General features: G+C 58.3%; 1 protein-coding gene across 22 annotated transcripts in view; it reads right to left on the reverse strand.

The window, feature by feature from the left end:
- PTK2 (protein tyrosine kinase 2) overlaps positions 1 to 12,574 on the reverse strand; it is a 207,157-nt gene that overhangs the window by 96,922 nt on the left and 97,661 nt on the right. For all 22 annotated transcript variants that reach the window (XM_029923992.1, XM_029923986.1, XM_029923983.1 and 19 more), the window contains 2 exons: positions 10,924 to 10,978; positions 129 to 269 (listed from right to left, as the gene is read on the reverse strand). In XM_029923992.1, the coding sequence (XP_029779852.1) occupies positions 129 to 269; positions 10,924 to 10,978 (196 nt within the window). The remainder of the gene's footprint in view (positions 1 to 128; positions 270 to 10,923; positions 10,979 to 12,574) is intronic.

Raw genomic sequence — 12,574 nt, forward strand, 5'->3', positions numbered from 1 at the left:
CCCCCCCCACGTCCCCGTGTACTCACACCAAGGGCACACTTGAAGCTCTCGCCCCCCCACGTCCCCGTGTACTCACACCAAGGGCACACTTGAAGCACTAGCCCCCCCCCACGTCCCCGTGTACTCACACCAAGGGCACACTTGAAGCACTCTTTATCAAATCTGTACACTGGGGAGAGGATCTCAAAGAACTTCAGAATACTCTCTTCTCTGTTCAGGTTGGCGAACTGTCTAAATGTTTGCTGGATCAGTTTTCGTAGCGTTTTGGCCTGCGTGGAAGGATGACAGAAACAATCCTCGAGTCAGAACAGTTAACAGCAAGGACGGCCTTTCCCTCCCACCACCTGCGATCGCAGCACTATGGAACACCAGTGTTTGTCAAAGCCTGCTTGCTTGCTTGCTTGCTTTCATTAGCTGCATTAAAGTACACGTGGCGGAAGACACAGCATCCTAACCCTTTTTAAGTACATGGTTTAGAGGTTCCAAGTTTTATTCCTTAAACAGAAATTTGTAAAGCAATAATTTGCTCACTAGAACGTGTGGGAAGAAGGTAGGTGCTGACAGGCAAGTACTATGGAGGTACGTGAAGGGGAGCTGGCAAAGGATTGGGTACAAAGGACTCACATACCCCACTGTTAGGAGGGCCAGTTGACACCACGTTGCTGAAGGGGGCGGCGCAAATAAAAATACCTTAAAAAAACCCCAAGTCTGGATCCAGTTGTTCAAATTCCAAGGCATTACGCTTTAGAAACGATCCAAGAACTATGCGAAGATTTAGCAGCAAGGAGGTTCAGTACAGAAGGTGGGTTACACGCGTCTTTGTGTGTCTGCCTACATTGAACGTGGCCCAAAGGGCTGTCGTGCGGGGGCTCCTGGGGGGCTCGGTCCATTAAGCGTCCAACGTTGCCTTGGGTCATGATATCATCTGTGAGTTCGAGCCTCGCTTCGAGCTCTGTGCTGACAGCTCAGAGCCTGGAGCCTGCTTCAGTTTCTGTCTGTCTCTCCCTTTCTCTCTCTGTCTGCCTGTTCCTGCTCATGCTCTGTCTCTCTCTCTCTCAAAAACAAACATTAAAAAAAAAAACTGCTGTGCAGAACTAATTTACTGATGTTAAAATCCGTATCCGTGGTGAAAGCATCTGTACGTATGGGGCAGACGCCTTCTAACGGAGGCACCAGAGACGGGACTCACTCAGCCACGTGTGAGCACAGGCGCGCACGTGTGTCAAAACAGAGGAGACAGACCAAATACGCCTCTTGTCTGTGTGGCGGGGTCACAGGTGATCTTCCAGACTTGGCACATCTGAGTCTTCCACTTCTGCACCATGAGCATAAGCAGTGGACAGCGGACGGAAGGGCCCTGCAGGCAGCAAGCCCATAGTCTGTGGTGTGTCAGAGGAGGCCCGGGAGGCCGGTGGGCAAAGGACACACGACAAGGTCTGAGGAAGAGGGCAGGGAGAGGACCGCCATGGCGAGCGCCTGGCTTGCACAGTGGGGAGAGACAAAGTCCTTGGGTGCCTTGAGGAGACAGACGTGATCTGATGCAGGTGCCAACAGGAGCACCGGCTGCCGTGCGTGAACAGTACGAAGGAGGCGTGAGAGAGCAGGTAGGAGGCTCAAAGCAATCTAGACAGGAGGTGAGCAGAGTCAGCACAAGTGTAGAAGCAGGAAGGGGGCACAAGTGGGAGACTTATCCTGAACCTCGGAACCAACAAGACACGCTGAGAGGACCGAGGAGCTGAGCCTATGGGAGAAGCAGGAGCCCACCGGGAAGCCAGGCTTGAGATCCGAGCCAGCAGGGGGGAAGGTGGGGGCGGCGCATGGAGGGGAGGGGAGGGGAGGGCCTCATCCGTCAGCAGCATGACCTCCCCCTCCGCACATCAGGGGTCACAGCGCTCTGGCAGCTAGGACGTGGACCGCCAGGGAGTGACACATGGGGGTGGCAGCCTGCCTACGGTGGCTTGGAGGTCCCCGCGTGTCAAAGGATTACTGGATCTGCAGAGAGTGGGCTGACAGTGAGGAGCTGCAGCCAAGAAGTGAGACGCAGTCACTGCGACTTGCAGTTGCGGGGTGAAGACGACAGTGAGACCCGGCAGGCTGGGGACAGCTTCACAGAACTGAAGGAGCAGGGCTGGAACACCACCTATGGCACATGACCTTCATTTTAAAGGCTTGCTCGGGGGATGGTGTGAGAAGCAGAAAGACCGGCCGGGTTCCTGAAACAAGCCACCTGAGAAATGCCAGTGGCAAGGACTGTCAGGTGGTGGCAGCGGGGACAGCGGGGCATCTTTGGGACGCTCAGATGACCGCAGGCGGCATGGGACGGAAGACAGGCAATCGAGCATGACAAGGTTTGTGGATGGGACCCATGGGCAGGTAGAAGGGGCAGGCTTGGTGAAAATAAAGTCATGTCAGGGCACCTGGGTGGTTCAGCAGGTTAAATGTCGGCTTCGGCTCAGGTCATGATCTCACGGTTAGTGAGTTCGAGCCCCACTTCGGGCTCTGGGCTGACAGCTCAGAGCCTGGAGCCTGCTTGCATCCTGTGTCTCCCTCTCTCTGCCCCTCCCCTGCTCACACTCCAGCTCTCTTTCTCAAAAATAAAAATAAACATAAAAAGATAATTTATAAAAAAGAAAATAAAGTCACGCCAATTTGGACATGTGTGTGACCCTTCAGTCTCTGGACCGAGACCATCAGGCAGACAGCTGGACACAGACGTGGCGCTCTGGAGCGGGCAGGGCTGGGGACAGCACAGCCGAGTCTCCAGCCAACGTGCGCACTGGTGGCTCCCGCAAATCGAGTGGAGGCGGGAAAGGAGACAGGGCTGCAGCCAGGGTAGGCTGGCAGCTAACTGGGCCCGGGGCTGGGGTTCTGCTGGGGAGAGTGACCGGGGAGGACTAACGACCGTTTTAGATCCCACAGTCTAACCTCGAGAGAAGTCCAACGGGCCCAAGGTCGGCAGGGGGTGGCCATCAGACGTTCACACAGAAAATGCCCGCCTTGCGTGCTTGGTGGAGAGAATTCTGGGAGGCGTGTTTTTGGGAATGACCATCTAAGCACCGGCCACGGGCCAAGGGACGGAGAAGGCCACTCATATCACGGGCTAAGATGGCATTTAATAGTTGCTCTGATCTCAGGCTTTGCAAACCTTCTCGTGCTCTATTAGGTCCGACTGTCCCCCAGGGGCGTGTAGACTGGCCAAGGAGACCGGGGTACCGTCCACGTGCAAGGCGCTGTCCTCACTATAAATGAGCAGCACGGCGTCTGCGGGTCTCCTGAGCCAAGCCAGCTCCCGACCAGAGGGCCCGCTCCACTCTGGACCCAGAGCGAACCCACTGAGAAGTTCTACTCTGTGCTGAGCGCTTGGGGCGCACTGAAGAGTCAGAGCAGATGCCCTGCTCTCCAGAAACTCGGGAGTCCAGCTGCACAAGAAAGGCTTTCTGACCCCCACAGACACCCCCGGGAGGGGGCCCAGGGGCTCGGGGATGCCTGGGGTCGGTAAACAAAACCGGTACCGGAGAAGACCTCTGCAGACCCGGCCGTGCACACGGACCCCGAGTCTTCCCAATGGCCCTGCCACGCAGCCACTGTCTGGGCGTGAGGGAGGTCGGGGAGGCGGCACGCCACGCGCCCCTTCCTCTGAGCAACTCTCTCGACAGAGCCGGGAGAAGCCAGCACCATGAGCGCTGGGTCTCACCTCACCCTGACTTATTTTCCAACGGACAACTGGGTGAGGTCAGCGTTGGTGAGAAGTAGGCCCGAGTGGCCACGTCGTTCCCCGAGCGGACAGAGGAAGGAGAGGGACCCATGGCGGAGCCTATCACGTGCTCGAGAAGGAGCAAGAGCCCGCCTCTCGCGTCACAACCCGCCAACAGAAATAAAGTCTGGTCTGCCTTGTAACGGGGGCGCGGCCCTCCCTGGCGTGGACGCGGGGAGATCCGACCGCCTGTGGCGGGGCACGCTCCTGCAGCGTGTGCACGTGCCCGTCGGAGGAGGAAGCTCCAGGAAGCTTCCCGACGCCCCCTGCACATGCAGAACACCACAATCTGCAAAGGACGGCTGCCCAAAGAGCATGGGGACCAGGACGCGGGGACACCTCATTTCCATTAACGTTAGTAAGAAGTCGATCTAGGCATCCGTGCCTCCACGAGGAACACGTGAAGTCCGAGAAGAAGAATAATGACACGCAGAGACGAAAACCAGGCCAGAGAGGTCCAGGAGAGAAGGCAGTCCTGGGCCTGTACCCAGTCCCAACAAACTGCTTGCTTATGAACAACCGCTACCTACACTTCCACCTGGTCACTCAGCATGTCACCCAAACGACACTCTTCTCTTTAAAGCCGAACAAGTACTGGAGCCTGGGTGGCTCCGTCAGTTGAGCGTCTAACTCTTCATTTCAGATCAGATCATGATCTCAGTGTTGTGAGATCAAGCCCCAAGCCGGGCTCTGTGCTAAGTACCTGTTTAAGATTCTCTCTCTCTGACCCTCCCCTACTTGCACATGTGCGCTAAGGAAGGAGGGGAGGGAAGGAGAGGGGAGGGGAGGGGAGGGAGGAAGAAGGAAGCCATTAAGGTCTCCCCTTGAGCACCAGCCTCACGCACACCCTTGGGCACCCAGGACACCGCGTCACTGAGCCACGCAAGTCCCGAGCCCTGAGATGTCTCTCGGCTGCAGGGGTCAGGGGGGAGAGCACGGTGGGTGGGCAGAGCAGGCTCAGCTCCTGGGGCGGCGGCCAAGCCAGGGGTCGTGTCACCATGGGCCATTCATGGAGGCCCGAGGGGGGGGGCACAGCTGCTCTCTGGGGGTGAGCCTCCCTCTGTCTCTGCAGCGCCCTCAGAGAGAACTTCCCCCATCAGCCCCATCGTACAAATGAGGAAACTGAGGCACAGAGACGACAAAGAGCTGCACGGCAGAGCCAGGACTGAAGTCCAAGCAGCCTGGCGAGAGTGCATCCCAATGAGGACATCACTGCTCTCCCTCCCCCAGCGCCCACCAGAGGCCCTTGGCCTAGAGGCCGAGCAGCAGGGGTGGGGGCACGAGGAGAGGGTTCTGGACGCGACCCGCGGCTCCCCCGGCCCTTGCACACCACCAGGACAGCAGGAGTCGGCACGCGGCACCTGCTGGGTGACCAATGAGTGTTTTACAGGGATCGGCGGGTTTGAGAAAAAGAAAGGACGCCGTCCCATCCCACTATCCTTCCCTTCCTGCGCGGCACTGAGACTCGCAGGCCGAAGCTTTGGCGGAGAGACACCGAACACCGAGGGGGGAGCACCTGTGCGCGGGGACCTCGCGGGCAGCTGGCTCTCTTCCAGCAAACTTGACCACGCCGGTTCGTAGGCCGCCTGTTTCCAGGCTTTGTTTGTTTGGTTAACATCACAAAGCGAGTCATAAAAAGTAATTCACGTGTAACAGGCAAGTGTGTGCACGTGTGCAAAAGTAAAATGTGCCACCTCCCAGTCCCTGTGTATCTTCAGTCTCACTGGTCCCAACTCTGCTGGCCCCTCAGCCGCCGGCATCAGGGAGAAGTGAGCTGCGCCCCGGTCCTTCTCCCTCCTTCCGCATCAGGCACACGACCGGCCTTCTATGACGACATCATCAACGGCGTGTGTGTCCCGATGCATGCGCAGGATCGAAGCCGCCAGCCCCGTGCTCCTCTCCATCCCCAACACGCAGCCATGGGCCCGGAAGACACCAGCACGTTCCACCTGCAGAGGGACAGCCTGGGCCACAGGTTTCCTGCATCTGAGGCTGCGGACACGCGTCAGCCCCCTGCTCTGTCACTCCTGTCCGAGGAGCCACACTCAGGAGCGGAAGGAAGTCCGGGGAGCCCAGCAGCCGCAGCGGCGGGCAGGCCACACGCCTGCTCAGGACCAGCTTCCTGCAGCCACAGGAACAACCCCGGCTCCCGGCACGCCGTGGGGCGCCTGGCCAGGAGGGGCGCCCACGCTTCGCCACGGCCGTGCGGCTCCAAATCTAGCAGGTCCCGTGCTGGACAAGAAGCGGAACACGCGGCTGCCCGAGGAGCCCAGAGCCCTGTTCACGAGCAGGACCTCCCAGAGCGCACCAGCGCTCTTCTGCCCTCTCAGCGAGGAAACGGCTCCCCGGAAGTTCAGACACTTCTGGAACCAGTCGAAGAAGCAAGACTGTCAGGCCCCACGTTCCATCCATCCACTTAGAGTTCCAACCCCTCCGTGGGATCGCCTGGATGTAGGAAACGATGCGTCTGTCCATCTCCAGACAGGAAACTACCCAGAATGGGACACTGGCTCAGGATGCAGCAGTGTTATTAGTTTGGACAGTCAGAAACCACTGCTGTTCACCGTGAACTACAGAAGTAATCTGACAGCAGTCGGCCTCCTATCTGCACACGCTGCTAGCGGCAATGAACCTGCAGGGCTTCCCGGGTGAAAAGGCCCTAACACAATGCTAAGGAAATCTGCCGTAGGGAATGACGGGCAAAGAATACACTAACTGAGGAACTACTTCCTCCATCCGCCGACAAACGCCAAATACGGATGGGCTCATGGTGCGCAAAGCGTGTTTTCGGAGCTGTAACGGACACGTGACGCCGCACTGCCTCGGGCGCGCAGCACAGCGATCCATGCCGGGGCCGCCTCGGAGGGCCTGGTGGACGCCCATCTCCTCACAGGGCTCCCAGCTTTGTTTTCTTGTGATGAGAAATCTGAAGACTCCCTCTCGGCAGCTTTCACGTGTGCACTACACGTTATTACCTATTAATAACGCGTCACTTATAACCAGGAGCCCGTGCCTTTGGCCCCCTTCACCCCCCACCCCCTGGCAGCCATCGATGTGCCTTCTGGGTCTGTGGGCTCAGTGTCTGGTCTGCTCCTAGATCCCACATGTAAGTGAGATCATACGGTGTTTGTCATTTTCTGACTCATTTCACGTGGCACAACGCCCTGAAGTCCATCCGTGTTGTTGCAAACGGCAAGATTTCCTGCTTTTCTGTGGCGGGGCCTAGGCCACATCTTGGTCCTCCGCTCCGCCGGTCTGTCTCCCTGATGCCCCACCTCTCCCGGCCTGCGGACACCAGGAACTGAGGGCTGAAGGCCCGCCAGCCGGGCCTGCTGGGCTTCACAGACATGCCATGCCTGCGCGGGTCACCTGCTCGTCACAGAAATGAGGACGAGGGCCATCTTCCCTAAGAATGACATGACGTGCTGCTCACAGCACCCAGGAGCCACTTTATTCCTCGGGGACGCACGGGGGCTTCAGAGCACTGCTTCCTGCTGGCTTCCCAGCATCTCTGCTTCTCAAGTTAGTCTTCTACTCAGAAATGTATTCAGAACATGGCTATTGTATCTGCGACCTGATTTTAGATTTACCCGAGGGCTGCAAGGACAGTACCCGGTGCCCGGGGTCGCCATGTCCCATGATGCCAGCACACCGTGCAGCTACGACAGCCACACCACCACTTCCTCAACCTTGACCCACCTCGGACCTCAGCGGGCTGCCCGTGAACACCCTCTTACTGCTCCTGGGCCTCACACCGTGTCACTCGTGTGTCCTTGGTCCCCAGCTGTGACAGCTTCCTAACACTCCTGAAGGGGAATCATCAGCTCCTGGCAGACCTGTCCTCTGGCTGGGTTTGCCTGTTTGCCTCCCCGGTGCCGTGTTTTTAAAGACAGGTCTCTGGCTCTACTAGGATCGAAGAGACAGAGACTTACAATATCTAGTAAATTATTCTTAGCAACGGGGACAGACGTCCCTTCTTCTCTCCTGTCACAACTCCTTTAAGCTGCACCACATCTAACAAGGTAACCCCTAAGCCCTTCACGTGAGCCTCTGGAACGGCCTTTGGAAAGAAAACAGACCAATCTAGCCTACTTTCGGGAAGCTAGCAGTAACGAATTTGGCCCTTCCACAAGGCCGTTCTGGAAGAAAGAAGAAAGAACTGGCTATGAACCTCGCTAGTGGTCTCGCTGGCAACACTTCTGCAGGAGGGACGGTCTGAACACAGTGCGCTCTGTCCTCCTGCCGTCACACGCCACCCAGGCTGCTGAGGGCGGTGCCGTGGGCGTGGGCAGCGACCAGTGCACGGCTGGACAGAGGCACAAGGTGAAGTGCAGGCCTATGGAATGAACTACCGATTTAGCTGCTTGAGAAACCAAAGAGACTGTGCTGTTTTACAAAATTACGTCTATTCTCCCGGAAGTGAGAACACAGGTGAGACCCTCGGGGTGCATCCATGCTGACTCCAAGCAGCAGCTAAAGATTCGATTCTCTGCTACTCGCTGGAAGACCAGCAGCAACTGGCCCTCTCAGGCCACACGTGCTCGGGGGGGTTCCTCAGGCTCCCCCAGGTCAGCGCCCCCCTTTCTGCTCGCGTGGAGGCCAGGGCCCACCCGCCAGCGCTGCCTGCCCCCTGCCTGTCCTCACACGCGGCACGGCTTGCACCCTGCATGGCCGCCACGCCGGCCGGGGGAGCTCGGGGTGGCCAGACAGGCCCATCGAGTCAGCAGCAGGGTCAGGACAAGGAGGCCAGCCGGGACGGACCGGGGAAGAGGCCTGGAGGGCGAGCCCCATCAGGGAAGTGGGCTCCAGGGCTGCTCTCCTGAGAGGGCCTGACACCCCACCCACACACCCTCCCTCCACAGCGCCCCTCCATCTAGGGGGCTCCCCGCCAATGCTCGTCCTGTCACGTGCCCCTGACGCTCTCCACTCCGCCACCTACGGCACCACGTGCCAGGCACCGCGGGGACCGCGGCGGGCATTATCCAGCCCCTGGCGGATCTGGAATACGGTGGAGGTGGGCTGGCCACACGCAGGCAGGAGGACCCCTGTGAGGGGCCTGAGAGAGGAGAGGGGCCCCCGCCGGTACCTGCGGTGCAAGGAGACCCCGAGAGGGTGCGGGGCCCAGGCGTGGGAGGGCTGGCCGAGGTCACCTCGGCTACGCTGCACCGGGGTACCTCCTTGGACTCCCACGGGACAGCAGTCACGGCTCTCGTGATGACTGCTTGTTCACGCAGAGCACGGAGGAGACTGCAGGGACTGAGGCCCCCATGAGGCTCACACCTGAGCGCCATGCAGGACGCCACTGCCACACGCAGCCACTGTCACACGCTTCCCTGCTTTAAAAGTTCCTGTTGGCCACTGCATGTTTCAGTTCAGTGTCGGTGCAAACTCACTACAGAGCCGTGTCTTCTATGCGTGTGACGCGCCCCACCCCCCCACTGGAGACTTGTGCACAGAGGCAAGCCCCCTCTTAAGGATCTTCCAAGGCCTTCTCGGGGCCACAGCACGACTCTCCAGCTCACACTGTCCCCCAACCCTGGGAGGAGAGCCCACCCACACCCCAAAACCCTCCAGAAGGACACACATACCTCCCCAATACCCCGGATCTCGCCTCCAACCCTCCGGCTGCCCAACTCCACTCAAAGCTCTTCATCCTCTGACTGCACCCCGCCCCCCATGCAGCTGGCTCATGCCAAGTCTGCGAGCTGCCTGGCCCTTATCGCCTGCCTGGAGCGTCTGAGAGCCGACGCCCCGACGAGTCACTGCGGCGTGCCAGGAGGGCGCCGGGCAGGGAAAAGGGCAGGCCGGCGTGCCAGAAACCAGAGAGGCGGCGACATGACAGGGGAGGAGGCCTCTCTCTCACCTGCATCTCACTACACTCGTACCAAGCACCGTGTACATTAAAACAAACCCTTCTCTGTCTGCTTCCCAGGAGATTCCCGAGAAGCTGTGTGGGCGAGGGAGGGCCATTATCACCCCAGGGAGGCCGAGCACACCCGGGGGGCCCGAGGACTAGTGCCCGATGCCTGGACACGAGGCCCTCGTCGTGGACTGCATTTGGGAAGTTGTGCCAACACCATGACCACGCACAAGGAACAGACAGCAACGGCACAAGCGCCGAGAAAGCCCTGTGCAGACACGCTGAATGCGATGAAGACTGCGGACGCGGCACGTGACCGGCACGAGTGAGGGGCTCGGCGCCCCCTCCTCCCCTCCGGTTCGTACCAGAGAGCACGGGCCGAGCCATGCCTGCTGGTCTCAGACCTCACACTTAGGAACCCGTGAGTCCTCGTATGAAGCCCACGTGTTAGAAAGTGGTCTCGCCCCCGCTTCACAAATGTGGAAACGGAAGCGTGGTGAGGCTGAGTAACGTGGCCAGTGTCCCATGCGCCTCACCTGATGAAGTCGGAATCTTCCCCGGGCTTCAGAGCCGGTTCTCTGAACCAATATGCTACCTGCTTTTGTAGCCTACATCCCATCTTTCAAGGGGGCCTCACTGTTCTGGGGCGGGACGCCACCTCTGTGACACTACGTTAGAGCAGGAACAGCCGCCGCTGGTAAACTGGATTAAACACCCCACCGCCCCCCCCCCCCCCCCCCCCCCCCCCCCCCCCCGAGGACCACGGGCTTCCTATGGGTGGGACACTAGTCGGACCCAAAGCCCTCCCTCCACACTCGAACGTCCTGGCACATGCTCTGGATTGGCTGGAAACCACACGTCACGGTCCCCGGGTGTCCCTCCCCAGGGAGGGAGAGAAGACAACACTGTGCAAAGTGACTAATGAGGGGGAGCGGCCACGCGGTCAGAGCAAGAGAAGACAGGCCTCCGCCGGCACTTCCGTGTGCACCGCGGGCGCGGCCACAAGCATCCGGCTGCCACCGCGGCTCCTCTACGCCCTGCGTCTTCGCTCCTGTGTGCCGGCACACCCGAGACCAGCCCCCCCCCCCCCCCCCGGGTGCCAAAGCGTGCCGTGCGTGCAACTTAGCCGAGTGCCACGCACAGTCAGGGAGCGAAACCACGGCTCTGCGGGGGAAGCTGTGCCTCAGAAAACGATGGGCTGTTTTACACTGTGACTTTTACGCATAAGGGAGAAACCACACACTGCGTGGGGGGGGGGGTTGTTTACGTGACGTGGTCATCTGGTTACAATAAAACAGATTCTAATTACCTTGACAGAATCCAGTAAACTCCTAGGAAAAAATCGCTTCAAACCAACATCTTTTCTGAAACATAAAAAGAAGCGTATTAACAAACAGCACCACCAAATCAATTAACATAATGACATTGTTGCAAGAACATAAAAGCATTTTAATTCTTCGTCCTTCCATACGGCATTCAGGAAGGAAGGAAGCAGACTACAGCTCCAATTTACCACACAGTCACGGAGGAGTGGGACAAATCATTTTCTCGACACGAGTAGAAAACACCAGTACAAGTTGGTTTCAGTAGAAGGTTCTTTCCTGTTTGAAAAGCCTTGTCCACACGTGCCTCTCGGCAGACCGAGGTGTGGGACCCTGCTCCTCCCCAGACCCCGCTGGAAGGGTCAGCCTGCCAACGCCAGTCCCACTGGGTGGCAGACGTGCCGAGAAAGCAGACCGACCGGAGGAGGAACAGGTCTGGGAGAACATGGAAGTCTCAAGAACATTCCTCGAAGTAATCCTAAGAGTGGACTAGTCTGAGTGAACCGTTTTTGACTAAGGGACTCGCACGACGAACCCGTTTCTCATCTCAGTTCCACAGGAAGCAGAAATCAAGAAGTCAGGCGATGCGTCTGACGTCAGGACGCCGAACGTGAGGAAGCGCTGGGAGGCCCGGGGCGGGAACTCAGGCTGCAGCGCTGGTCGGTCCCATGAGGAGCCTCGAGGAGCTCAGCCGAGAACACGGGCCAGAAAGACTTGATCGTCCCCTTTCCACTCCCGCTGGTGCCAAGGGCACCATGTGCTAATAACCCAAAACCGAGCCTCCCCGGCCGGCGGGGCACATCAGGAGACAAAAGGAGAGAGAAGAGCATCCAGAAGGCAAACATGGAAACAGAGGAATCTTCAGAATCACATAAGGAGACTATAGGCTAAATGGAAAGTCTTTAGAGGCATGACTTCTTACCCCCAACTCTAAGACTACGAGCAAACCTGCAGCACTCAGGCAGCGTCTGCACGGGCGAGCCCGGGCCCAAACAGTCCAGGCCGTTCTGTAATCTGACTACCGCTCAGCACCGGGAGCAACAAGCGCCTTGCTAAATCCGAAATCGTCCTCGGTTCCCATCCTTTCCCTCCGTTAGGTTCGCTACACCCTTATAAAACTTCTCTCAACCTCCACGACATACTGTTTGCCTGATTCTGCGTACTCCGTTACTTCACACAACCTACTTATTTTTATTAAATCTTCATGTATTATATTTTTAGCATATTTAATATATTTTATTACATTTTTCATTTACTACACTTTCCCTTTCTTTTTCTAACCACCTCGCTCCTTGCTGATCTTCCCAGCTGGGCACCATCTACTGTGACGACGGCGTAGAGGAGGGGGTGTGGCCCCAGGGTCCTCCCCTGGCCGGAGGGTGGGGCGCTGGCCTCCAGGGAAGGAGAACAGCAAGCACGGGGAGAAGAGCCTGGAATCCTGAGCACTTCCCCCCATTCTCCTTCACGCAACTAACTGTTCCATCGTAAAAAGCACTTTTCACAGAGAGAGCTCTGCACTGGGACCATACCTTGCTCAGGATGGAAGCCTGAGAAAGTCTATTTGTAGGACAGGAAGCTAATTCCTGCTGCGAACAGTGGCGCTGAGGATGGGACAGGAACCCACGGAGTCCCTATTCT

This window comes from Suricata suricatta, chromosome 15 (assembly GCF_006229205.1).
Source record: "Suricata suricatta isolate VVHF042 chromosome 15, meerkat_22Aug2017_6uvM2_HiC, whole genome shotgun sequence".
NCBI classification, from domain to species: Eukaryota; Metazoa; Chordata; class Mammalia; order Carnivora; family Herpestidae; genus Suricata; species Suricata suricatta.